Raw genomic sequence first — 12927 nt, forward strand, 5'->3', positions numbered from 1 at the left:
ATGCCACCCAAAATCCTACATTCTATGTATTACTACATTGTTTTGTAATTAAGTCATGTATTACATATAATGCTCATAGAAAAAAAAACTTTTCAGATAAGAGTTCTTAAAATGAAGGCTTAAGCCACCATGGTTTTGTTCCTTTTTTTCCATTTTATATTTGAGAATACACAAACTAATTAAACAGATTGTGACATCATAACATTATAAAATATGCCAAAAATATTTAACATAATATTTTTTATGAACAATGACAAATTAGTCATTCCTACAAACAATCCACTGGCATTAATTAGTGCTTCTGTTAAAGGAGCCATGAGATCAGTTTTAATGTATTTTTAGACAGCTAAATACAGAAGTTTTTAGCTTACTTTGGCATTTCAACTTTTACTTAAGCTCCTTGCTTCTCACAGATGTGCACGCACACACACACACACACAAACAAACATCATCCGTCTTAAAAAGTCTTGGAGATGTTAAAATACCTGATCATCAGCGAATTTAAGAAGGGCAGCCATGGGGTCTGCACCAGGAGAAAGTACAAATATCAGAGGTGCACAACAGTGACTATCAGCAAATGCTTTTGACAAGTCAAATGGAGGTGGCTCAATAAAGGGACGACCCAGGTTGTGAATGATAAATTCCTGCACCATTGGTATTATCTAAAAAAGGAAAAATAGAATTAAAATGTCCCATTTACACAACAGCACATATTACTCTCAACATTTTAAAATATAAATGCCAAGAATACTATTCCTGCATATAAAATTAGGAACAAGTAAGGTCCCAGAGTAATCAATGATTTAGCATGTGTAAATCTAGGCAAAAATAGGCTCTAAGATGGAATATGCTATAAAAAGGTTGAAATAAGAAGTTCTAGTCAAATGACCCTTAATCTCATTTCTGCCAGCACATCTGGACAGATTGATGGGTTGGTTTAAGAAGCTGGAGTTTTTCCTGCCCCTGATCCATCTGTGTTATGAAGAGGATTTCAATTTTCAAGTCTAGTAATCAAATGCCTTTCAAAGGTACTAAGACCTTAGCTTAGAGAACTGTTGGGTACAGCAGTCTCCTACACACTGCTGGATTCCCACTGAAGCAAAATGAGAGACAACTTATAAGAAGACAGCTTAAAATTTTGGTCCTGTAAATACTTATGCATGTGTTTCTTTTAAATATTACTCATTATTCTATCGCTGGACTGATGTAATTTAAAACACACTCTAGAAAATTTTATAACTATCCCCACTTTAAAGAAATGCAGGAGTCTTTACTAATGTGTTAAGATTTAATGTCTGAAAATAAAGTTCAAGAAATGCTGAAGCGTTCAAATAGCAATGTTAATTCAACCACTTTGATCACAATCAGTGTAATATTTTTATAGTACTTTGAAATGTACAACGTACAGAAGATTGCTAAATTCATATTAGATGTTTAACTTGAAATTTTAACATTTGAATTATAAAATCTGTAATTTGCATATTGCATTAGTGTGGGCTCTTTCAGTTAATAAATATATACTGTGACTGAGTACACAGAATGTGATGCACAAGAAAAATCCAAGTACCTTCCTTTTTCTGGATTTTCCTGCTCATAGACACACCTGTGTCTTTTTCACATTTAAAGCTCACTCAGCTTTACAGGTGTAATGTGTCACCAATCAGTATAGTGCTTTAAATCTGAAAGCATGAGGGAAGGTCTGGGCTATAGCAATTGCAGACTTTATAGATGGAGATGCTTTTGGAAGAGCTTGTTTTGGCTTCCAAGCTTTTGACTGAATTTAAAGACATGTATGAATATGAGAACCGTGTAAAAACCTTCACAAACTGGCCTTTTGTGGAGAACTGCAAATGCACTCCAGAGAATGTAAGTCTGAAAATGGATGATTTTGACTATTTTTTCATCTACTGTGATTGTATATGAAGTTATTGTTAAACATATTCATGTTCAAGAATAGCTGTAAGCCAGAAAATTAAAAAATTGAATACCCCAACTCCCCTCTATTATCTGCTTTGAGATACTGCATTAGAATGAGTGATTTCTATATGTTCAGTTCACTAGTCTAGCTACAGCATTGAATATAGTTACTTTTGGGGGGGGTTTCATTCTTTCTTGTCACTTCAAAGTTAACTTTCTATATTATGCAGTCTTTCTGCTTGCAACTTCCAACTCAGAAATCAGCCTACAATAGAAGAAATGAGTACTCATTGAACAGAAAGGCTAAAGTGTCAGAATGATCATTACTTAAAACTCAGAAATAAAAATTACTTAAATTTTAGAAAAGTTAATGTTTTTGTCCCTGTAGGCTTTGACTCAGCACATTGTAACTAACACTTGAGTCTCATTTTGGCACACACATCAAACTTTAAGGTTGGATCTTGAATTATGCTGTAAGAGTTACCTGTGAAGGTGTGAATTTGGATAATTGAAACAATTTTTTTCCTATTTTTTTAAGGGTTCTGACCATATGTGATTCTCTCATGCCATATTTAGAAATTAATAAAAATAACAGGAAAATGTAGAAATTAATTAGTATTTTACTTATATAACTTATATTGAGAAGTTTTCTATGGCCATGGTCTGGTGCTAATTTTTTTTTTCCTTAGAAACAGTCCTTAAAGCCCTGGCTATTGCAGATCTAGTATGCTAATAGGAAAGGCTTGTGTAACTGCCATTTAGTGAACAATTGAGAGATTTTTACCTGCTAAAACAAAGCTAGTCTGGTAGCCTGCAGACAAAGCAAATATGCAAAAGTCTGTTTGCTTTTTCTAGCTATTTCTTGTTCCTTTACTAGCTGTTTATTTACCCACTTGCAGCCCTCACACTTAAAATCCATTTTTCAGCCTGACCTGTGCTGATAGACACTGTGGGGAAAGGTATTATTGCAAGCTCTGTGAAACAGTTTGCTTATGCAGACATGAGCACTGTGTTTGTTATATGAGGCCCTGAAAACTTCTGAACTGTCACCTGCAGATGGCAAAGGCGGGCTTTGTACACTGTCCAAATGAACCTGATGTGGCGAAGTGCTTCTTTTGCCTGATAGAACTGGAGGGCTGGGAACCAAATGATGACCCATGGTAAGCACAGATATAACAACATTGGAGTATTCCTCCAAATTTCTCTGGCTACATCCCTTACTAATTATAAAACAACTGATTTCTCCACAACTGCTTACAAAACAAGTCTATAGAAAGTTTATCTTACCCAGTAACCTTGAAATACATCATAAATTGTTAATTATACCCTATACAATTCTTTGTATTTTTTGACTTTGCCTCTACAGAGAATGCTTTTGCTTCAACAGATCAGAATATAGTTTCTCTCAACACTGTAAACTTGGTCTACATCTTCCCATGTACTCTTTCTAGATCACAGCTAATACAACTAGTTCCTATCTGAAATATCCACTAAAATCTATTTCATGTGTTTTCTCCATAATACTTTTTCTACTGACAGATAGCAGAAGTACTGAAGAGTCCTGTCCAGTTTTTTTCATCTCTTGAAATGTACACATCATTGTTTTAATATCTGGTCTTAATCTGGGTTTATGCTGCAGGGTGGAACACTCCAAACGTCGCAACTGTGGCTTTTTATCCCTTACTAAGCACTTTGATGACCTGACAATGGAGGAGTTCTACATGCTGGAGATGACACGGCTGAGAACCTTCCTTGTAAGTGTTGATCAAATAAACTTAATGTAAGATGGAAGGCTAGAATGTAAGCAAGAACTTCCTGCTCTGATTTCCATGCATCAGCAAGGAGTGACGGGGAAAGGCTAGAACGAGACTTCATTCTGAAATCATGATTCATGTGCATTATTGGCTAGGAAATCTGCACCTAAACACTTAAGAAAATCTAGTCTATTGTCTAGCTTCTGAAAGAAAACCTAGTTCCTTTAAAAATGTTTGTTCAGTGACTCATTACAGCAGAAAAATTATTTTGGGTATGATGATTGATTCTGGAAGCTCTGCAATGAACAGTTCTATCACTCTTAGAAGGGGACCAACAACACATGTGAACACAACAAAATTAGGCCAGACTAAATTTAATCATTAGTCCATCTTTCGTTGCTTTGTGTCTCCACAGCCTTATATGTAAATCACTTGTCTAATTAAGCTGTCAAACTTTCAAGCCCATTTCAAATGTTTAACCATTTTCCAGTTGTACTCCTCTCTACTGCTGGGATTTCATGTATGATATATACTGTTGACATACACAAAAGCCAACATCTGAGCAACTTCAACTAATATTCTGTCATATTCGACCTCTAATCCTAATAATAGTAATAATGAGAATCAAGTGAACCAAGCTTCTTGACAGGGCTTGGATCAATAAAGGTTCTGCATCTTACCTCCTGAGTGGCTTTGCACAAATGGGGTCTTTACCTTGCTGATAGTGTTCAGGTAGAAAAATCTACCTCCTGGGTGGATGTCATGGTTAACTATAAGTTCCCTATACAACAGGCTAAATATCTATACATGGAACCACATACCATAGTGGGAGCAGTATGATGTTTACTCACTATATCTGATCAGTGAGTGATTTAGAACAGTGTTCCAAGGTATAAAAGGGGTCTGGGCTAAAAATACTCCTTTATTTTTTAGGTACAGAATTAAGATAACTTGAAATGTCAGCTTCCCCTTTTCTGACCCAAGAATGACAGTAGTTTAGAGGACTAGGAGTAGGACTGATCCAGAATATGCTGCTATCTTGGAGTACCCATATCCTAATGCATTTTCCTGAGAAGTGAGATCAAGCATCTTTACACAGAAGGAAATCAAGCCAAAGGCTCCCTCCTTGATTAGATTTAAAATACAGATAAAGAATGGGTTCACAATTTGTTGTAAAAGAGAAAGTATATTAGGCATCTCCCAAAATGATCATTGAACAGAACCCTACTGGCAAGGTAGGTGGAAGACCTTCTGAATTAAATGGGGTTTGCATATGACAGCCAAACTGCTACGCACTGTTCAGACTGCAGTATTGCTGGCCATAGCCAGGAGCAGACCTCTAAACCAGGACTAAAGGCAGATCAGAGGGGTTTTGAGGATCTAAGTTTTGCACATATTTGAACTACACAGTTAAACTGTTCAAATGACAGTCTCAATCTTTTGCTTTGCTTTAAGTGTGAAACTGGCAGAAGCATAATCAACTCTTTTGAAGAAGAAGTTGCTGCAACTAGGAAGCGTCTTGTGGATAACTTTGTCTCTAAACATCAGTATATATCACAGATGCCAACAGCTTGCCATGATGATCCACCTGCCCAATCTTCTGAAAGTTCTTACTACCAGTCAAAAAAAATCCAGGAGAAGTGTGAAGTCTGACTCTAAAAGCTTATCTTTTCTACATATGGTAAAAGCATTCATACTTTTATCTGTTGTACTAATACAAAGCTAAAAAGTTGTTTGAGTTCCTCAGTGAAGAATTTTACAGACCCTCTGTAACAGAGGGCATAACTGTTTATACTGACTCCTACTTTTCAGTGTGCTTCATCATTATGGCTAGTGTGGACTAATACTAGTCTCACTAAACTATGAATATATGAAAATGTCTAAGCAAAATATTTCTGGTTTTTAGTAGATTGACTTTTCTCCCCGAATAAAGATTTGTAACTGTAATCACCTATTGTGATCTATGCTGTGTTCAAGCCTTAGAGCTAGACAGGCTCAAAACAGAACAATTCTGCTTCAAAACCCTTTCAATAGAAAGTTTGGGTACCTACAATAACTGTTACTCTAAGTACCTCTATTATCTCTGCTCTTGCTTACCATTAAATTATCTCCATGGATCAGTCACAATTTACCATAGATAGTAACATCCATGAAAAAAAATTACACAAACAGCAGTTGTACTGAAATTTTTATGCATACACTGAAATCTGATAAAAGCTAAAGGCCTACCCTTCCATTTTAAAAATTCTTGAAATAATTTTATAGTAGTATACCTGAAGTAACTGTAGTAAAAAGTCCTTTAAAAAGCCTTCTTAAAAATGTGCAATGTTCATAAAAATGTGCAGTGTTCGTAAGTGCATTCATAACACTTTTAAACTTACTGTTTTTTTAATCTAATTAATTCCTTTTTTCAGTAACATACAGACTACTGTAAAATGTCAATAGACAACACATGAAATGCATACTTACAAATCCATTTGCTTTCTAAGGAAGGCAGCAACATTTGGGGCAGTGTGGAAGTTTTGTACTTACTTTGTCGGGTCTCAGGCAGCGAATGATAAGCATCCTTTGGAATTCCCCCAACTTTTGCCACTCTGCAGGAAAATCCTCATGCTGAGGTTCCTAAAAGCATATATATTTTTAGCTTTATTTAAAGCATTTATGAATTACTTAGGGTAAATTATCTTAACACATCAGTCCATATGTATTTGTTTTTCTCAATCTACAGGAAGTGGGTTTACATGCTCAGTCTCTTCCTCCCCCCAAAAAAACTTTAAATATACCTTTAACTATGAAACACATGAAGTAATTTGTAGATGTATTTAAAAACAAAACCAACAAACCCAAACTCTTTTCTTTAGGAAGAAAGTGGAAGAGGGATGGGATGGAGGAAACCTGAAAATGTACTTTACCTCCTTCTTTTTTTTGTTAGAGTTGAATTATGAAGGCAGTCTTTAATATTACAAGACTTGATAATGAGTTAGGATGCATCTGAAATGGTATGATCACATAAGACTCTTATTAAAGAGACAAATGAGTGCAGGAAAACAAGAATTGGAAAGTTAAATCAAAAAATGCACCAGGAAACTTAACTTGTAAATGGCCTATGAATAATTTGGCTGTTACTACTGCAATTATCAGTTGGGAACAGCAATGATTGGATCATATATTAATTTCTTCTTACACTGAAGTACAGAACCAGTTGTGTGTACCTTTCTGGAAACATGTATTACAGCTCTCCCAGTGAGCTACTTAGACTTGCTTGTAAAGAGTTTTACTCAGATGTTTGTAGACAGACCTGTATAACTTACATTCTGAGCAATTTTGATTTAGCAAATCAAAACACAATGGAGCATACGTTTTCCCGAGGACATGGAGCCTGGCTCCCTCCTCCCTCAACTTCTAGGTGCTTAGTTTTAGACAGGAGTCCAGAATGCTGTATTTTTCTATGAATTCATAGGAAAAGTAGGTATCTCAGAATGCCATCAATATCTGCTGTTGAACACTTTAGCTAAAAGTTTGCAAGCTTGGTAGGAGTGAGCCAATTAGGAAACTCTGAGGAGTGAAGGTTGCACTTAAGACTATTGAGTTATGCCACTGTGTAGAAAAACCTTCATTTGTCCATGAGAAGAGAGATCAGCAGCTTTGAGATTAACTCAGCCAACTGGGGGAGAACTGAGTTTGTTCCTTCTGCGAGTTGTGTGATACAGCTTTAGATAAAATGGAGGGAATCTTTGAATGAGAAAGTTGAATTCAGGTCTCCCCTTCTTTTGGGTGCAGTGGGAAGAGAAAATGCATCTCAAACTCATATGAAAAACATTCAGAAACTTATTTTCAGTTTATGGTTTCTCATGACAAAGTGACTTGAGCAACACTGAGTATTTTGTGCTCTCTCTTTCACACATACCCATACTTACCCTCACCCCTACCTACCTACCACAATGCCCTTTAGTTAGATTTGTGTGTCACTAACAGAACAAGAAAAACTTCTGGTTATGTATTAATGGGGGATAAACTATACTAGTACGAGAAAACAGCACCTGTGAAAGGAATCTTCCCCCAAGACCCATTAAATTGGCATTTTAGAACATTCCACTGCATTCACATAGAAGTACTAAAAGTACTAGTATTAAAGCTAGGTATGTAATGAAAATGTTTTTGCATATTATGAATAAAAGATATAGTAAGTCTTCCACATCAGGACAGTAACAGACAATGTTATTCATTAATCTAGCACTCAAAGTTCAGTAACTGAATGCTACTGCCTTCAGTGTTATTGATTATTAGATTCTGTATTTGCCAACTGATGACCTATTTTATAGACCTTATTTTATTGAATGACACTTAAATTGAAGGAACTTTCATTTATTTCAATTTGGCTGTTTGAGTGCACACAACTAATGCATAAATCTCAAGTCTTTACTTCTGAAAGTCAGCACCTTTTATTATATTAGGCATTGCTTTAAAAAGCCATAATCTCAGAGTGCATAATGGAGTAGCTTCTTCAATCTCTAAACAGAGATTGAAGGCCATCATTCTTCTGTTCTTTTTCCATGTGACTATTTCCCAAAGAGGAATGAAAGCCCTTGATTTGCTATTGTGTAATTTTTTTTTTTTTTTTTTTTTTTTTGCAAATGCCTATAGAAAGCTTTCTCTCTGCTGTTTGTCTGTTACTTGCAAGCTGGACAACTGAAGGAGCTGCAGGACTGATTCGTAGTTTCTTCAGTTTCTCTCATTATACATTTATGAGCATTGCCAACCAAAAATCCATTTTGTTCCTCTCTAGATCATTTAAGTTCATTTGTTAAAGTAGAAGCTAACCTCTAAATCCTTGACATTTCCAGTGAATAAAATGCATAATTAAACCTTTTGAAGTGTGTGTAAGAGGTCCTGGCTCCTTTGACTATTGGTGATAATTTTTCATCACTAAAGTAATAGTGAGAGAAATATTCTAGCTGACTGGCATAAATGGACAGTGTTACCCAAATGCTGGAAGTAATTACAGTAAGATATGGTGCAAGTAGAAAAGCAGGAAAACTTTTTTAAAGCATTTGTTGTTCAGGAAGCATGTGTAATGATAAACATATGTAACTACGTATCAGGAAGCAGACACGGGAGTGTGATTTAAAAAAAACAGTTAATAGTAAGATTAAAGATAAAACAGCTGCATAATTGCAGAGTAAAACTCATCTAAAGAGCTTAGATTTTAAACAAATAGTGATAAAGTTAGATAAAGAAAGTCATTTATGCAATAGCAAGCCTATATCAGGTCACTGACAGAGTCAGGAATAGAACATAGGTCTCTTGAATCCCATTCTGGTTCCTCTATAAGACTTTTTTTTTTAATACACACTTATCCAGGAGAGCAGCAGGTTACATCGTAACACAAAAAGGCATTCTCCAAGTATGGTGAACAAATGCATAGATTGACAAGGCACAGTGGTTGTCTCAAGTTTAACAAGTTTCCACTATCACCTTGTATTTTTTCCCCCCATCAGAATTCAATTCAAGTTGTGACTTGCTATTCAGAAGCTCCTGACAAATTGGCAATAATCTATGACTACACACCATTTGTTTAAATATTTACATTCAAATATGCAAGAAAATACCATGGAAAATGACAGCACTTTCTTCTTCTCTGAATAAATATTTGGTATGCATTAATTAACTTACGAAAGCAAGCAATCAGGAAAGTTAACATACCAAGCTGTCATATACTAATTTCCATCCATCCTTCAGTTGCAGAAAATCCTTACGAATGTTTTTGAAGCATGGCACATCTTCTAGTCGGCAAATTTCATCCCATGATTTTGGAGGAAGCCAGGTGCATGGATTGGAGAAGGGATTGTCCAAACCAATCCCACCAGTCAACAGAAATTTCCACTCATTCTCATTAATCTACAATGAAAGACACCACTCTCAGGACTAAATAAATAAAATCTAATGGTTTTAGTACATTTTGTAGGAAATCAATACATTTATCTAAATTCTTACATTTATTGAAAAAGTTTCTATACAAATACTAGATTCCAAAATATTTAGTGTCTGGTTTTCAGTTAAGCATGAATTTATGGAACTGAAAAAAACAAAGACATGAGTGAATTTTAAGATTCATCCTCACTCCTAACTTGAGGAATGAACAATTCTTAAGGACTAGATTTTTAGACAAACCTTTATTTGTTAAACTCATTCTTCACTTTGCAAAATGTTGAAGGGAACAAATACAGAAATATTTCAGGAAATTGCACATTTTGCAAACTTTTCCCATAGTTCAGGTCTAGAAATGAAAAACATATCAGCCCATTACATGTTTCATTTGTTTCTCAATGCTCCTTTATCTCAAAATTTCTTTGATTTCTTTGATTTTGTAAATCCAAGTCCCTGGAAATGGGAGACTAGAGTGTCCAATGACTATTACTGTCAGCTCTTCAAAGTATTCATTTCTATGTATTCCCCAATGCGAAAATTTCAAGAATGCTAATATATGTTAAATCTGAAAGAAACAATCCCAGTACAACTAGAAATACTGTTCTGCAGACAATAGATATGGTTAAAATGGGTATATTTCATTATCAATTAAAAAAAATTCTAGTAAGGAATTACTAGACTTCAGCTGGTACAAGTATTTGATTTTGAGCAATTCTACGTAAAAATAAACATGTTTAACTACTGTAAGTGAGAAAGATGAGTAGTTTCTTAAATCAAGTTACACTTCACTTTCATAAGCTCTTAGAATATATTACAATAAAATTTTGCAAAATGTTGACTGTTAGAATAACATAGGCTGAATTTTGGTTTAAGTAATGTTTAAAAAAACTATTATCATCATCTAGTCCAATTTTGCCAGTCCTGTTTGTTTATTCTATATTTATTTTGTTCTAGAGAATCTTTTTCACTGCTTATAACTGCTTGTTAAAATGAAAATTAAACATTAAAGAATTATGGCTTAAAGTATATAATAATTATATATCAAGTTTATTTTTCTTATCCTATATATTCTTATTCCTGATATCTTGTATATGCCATCTAATGTGTATCATCTCAAACTGCAAGTTATTTTTTTATTACTGACCAATCTTTTATATTTCAGGAGATTCACAGTTAGACAAAAAGAGAAGAGCAGCTTGTCCTTTTCAAAGAGTGAGCGACAGACATTGACATAAAGTGAGTACGTAAAATGATCCTTGAGAATCTTCAACCTACAAGTGTCAAAATACAAACTTGTATTAATACCCCTCTAAAGTCTGTACACTTAGGAAACTTATTACAAACCATTTAGATCTCCCTTATTCTAATAAATGTTCTGGTCAATTACCTCAAAACAATCAGTAAATGCATATACCACTTTTACCACTTAAATAAAACTACATTTTAGTAACAAATAATATTTAGAGGAAGTGGGGAGATATAAATTTCCACTTTGGAGAGGGGCTGAAAAGAGCAAGGATCCAATTATCTTAAAATTCATTAAGAATATAAATAATAATACCAAAACAGCTCCTCTTTAATGGTTATCTGAAATAGATTTCCCATTCTACAGAGTATTTTCCTTAGTATAATATAATACAAATATAATAAAAACATTGTGATTTATTATCAGTAATTTCCCCTCAGAAAGTTTTGTATTAGAAAGTAAGGTTTAGATTTAAATATTTTTCTCTAGACAAAATAATGAAAAATCCAGAGAGCTAGATATGCAGTGCCTGAGAAAGGATTTTGACAGAAGAGTGAGATTGAAAAAGAACTATGTTGAAGGCCATTTTTAATATTATTAAGGCAATATATGAATACTCTTAGGACTTTTTAATTGGTGCTGAACCAGTAATTTTGAGAGGACTTAAAAATACTAAACAGACATACATACATTTTATACACAAAATAGGACATTTGAAAAAATGAAAATTTTTTCAAATGTTAGAGGTAGCATGGTTTGCACTAGAAAAGAATGATTAAAAAATGTAAAATTTTCAGCACATTTAATAAAAAAATGACTGACCAGTGGAGATAGCCTAAGACGAACAGTCTTAGGTGAATCATTAATTCGTGGGGAATTTTCTGTGCCTTGGTGGGTCTATCTTCCTCTGCTTTCAATGGACAAAATTATCAAAACAGGCTTATACCCATCATTCCCTGGCAATGCATACTGTCAACTGGGATTAAGCTCCTGTATCTTTATACAGCTGTTGACAGAAAGTTTTAATTTCAAAATGAGATGAAAATCAGGTTTTTTATTTACAATTTATTTTGATTTAGGCACCTAGTTGTGCAGGGTTTTTTAGAGATATTAAATAATAAGATTTAAAGTCAAAGAGCAAGATTTATAGAACATATTATCTTACTGGTGAAGGATTATCTTGAATTTATAACTCAGTAGTTATACCAAAATATTAAGCTCTGACATAAATACTTAGTAGTAATATCTTTGATAAAATAATTATGCTAGACTTAGATTGCATTAAATTCCTTGACTGAATTATAACGAAGAAAAAGCCCTCACAATCAGTTTGTCATTAAACCACACACATTAAGTGCTACCTTACTATGTACTACAACTTACTTGTACTTAAATAAAACATGAACAGTAACAGATAATTCAGCAACTGCTGTTTGCAATATTAACTAGATTCATTTTCTATATAAAAATGGGTAAAGAAATTTTTCTCCCATCTTCTGTTCATTGGATGAATATGCAAGTAGTTAAACACTTGCATGTTCATATGTTCAACTTTATTTGGATGAGTAACTCACGTAAATATTTGCTTGTGTAAAAATTAATTTTAAGTACTTTGCTGAATCAGGCCATTCATAAGTGGCAAATTCCCAGGTTTAACCACTAAGTGAGATAAAAACATGATCAAAAATACCTGATCTTTTGCTGCTAGTTCAGCAATAACATCATTACCTTGCAAGAATGGAGAAAAATATCCAAACCAAACAGATTTGTTGCAGTTCCTTGCAAAATAGATTGTGCCCCTTAAAACAAGGTAGTGATCCTAAAATCAGTTACCATCACAAGATACTCTTACATTATGAATGCTTGTGCAGCTTCTAGTTGCCTAGTAAAAAGCATAAAATAAATCCTGCTTCTGAGAGGAAGGGAACTTGACAATAAAGCCATTTCAATATTCCCAGGTTGTAAGTGAATCTCACATGAAACTTGATACTGAACTGAATTTAGGCAACAAGTTAGTTTTAAAATGAGTTTACAGTGAAGTAAAACTAAACACTGAACTCAAGTGAAGATACAGAAACTAGT

At 34.1% G+C, this 12927-nt stretch overlaps 2 protein-coding genes across 7 annotated transcripts in view; one reads left to right on the top strand and one right to left on the bottom strand.

Annotated features, from left to right (window-relative positions):
* Positions 1-12927, bottom strand: part of DNAH7 (dynein axonemal heavy chain 7) — a 122345-nt gene that overhangs the window by 12105 nt on the left and 97313 nt on the right. Inside the window, exons 51-54 of the mRNA XM_026100623.2 lie at positions 10744-10870; positions 9375-9569; positions 6204-6293; positions 486-662 (exon numbers count right to left, since the gene is read on the bottom strand). Coding sequence (XP_025956408.1) covers positions 486-662; positions 6204-6293; positions 9375-9569; positions 10744-10870 — 589 coding nt within the window. The remainder of the gene's footprint in view (positions 1-485; positions 663-6203; positions 6294-9374; positions 9570-10743; positions 10871-12927) is intronic.
* Positions 1-12927, top strand: part of LOC112983647 (baculoviral IAP repeat-containing protein 5.1-A-like) — a 45389-nt gene that overhangs the window by 6883 nt on the left and 25579 nt on the right. For 4 of the 6 annotated variants that reach the window (XM_064515123.1, XM_064515122.1, XM_064515124.1 and 1 more), the window contains 4 exons: positions 2974-3077; positions 3557-3671; positions 5127-5352; positions 10762-10835. In XM_064515123.1, coding sequence (XP_064371193.1) covers positions 2974-3077; positions 3557-3671; positions 5127-5324 — 417 coding nt within the window. In that variant the 3' untranslated portion in view covers positions 5325-5352; positions 10762-10835. The remainder of the gene's footprint in view (positions 1-2973; positions 3078-3556; positions 3672-5126; positions 5353-10761; positions 10836-12927) is intronic. The other 2 variants (XM_064515127.1, XM_064515128.1) reach the window with 1 other exon arrangement.

The sequence above is a fragment of the Dromaius novaehollandiae genome, chromosome 7, assembly GCF_036370855.1.
Source record: "Dromaius novaehollandiae isolate bDroNov1 chromosome 7, bDroNov1.hap1, whole genome shotgun sequence".
Taxonomy (NCBI): domain Eukaryota; kingdom Metazoa; phylum Chordata; class Aves; order Casuariiformes; family Dromaiidae; genus Dromaius; species Dromaius novaehollandiae.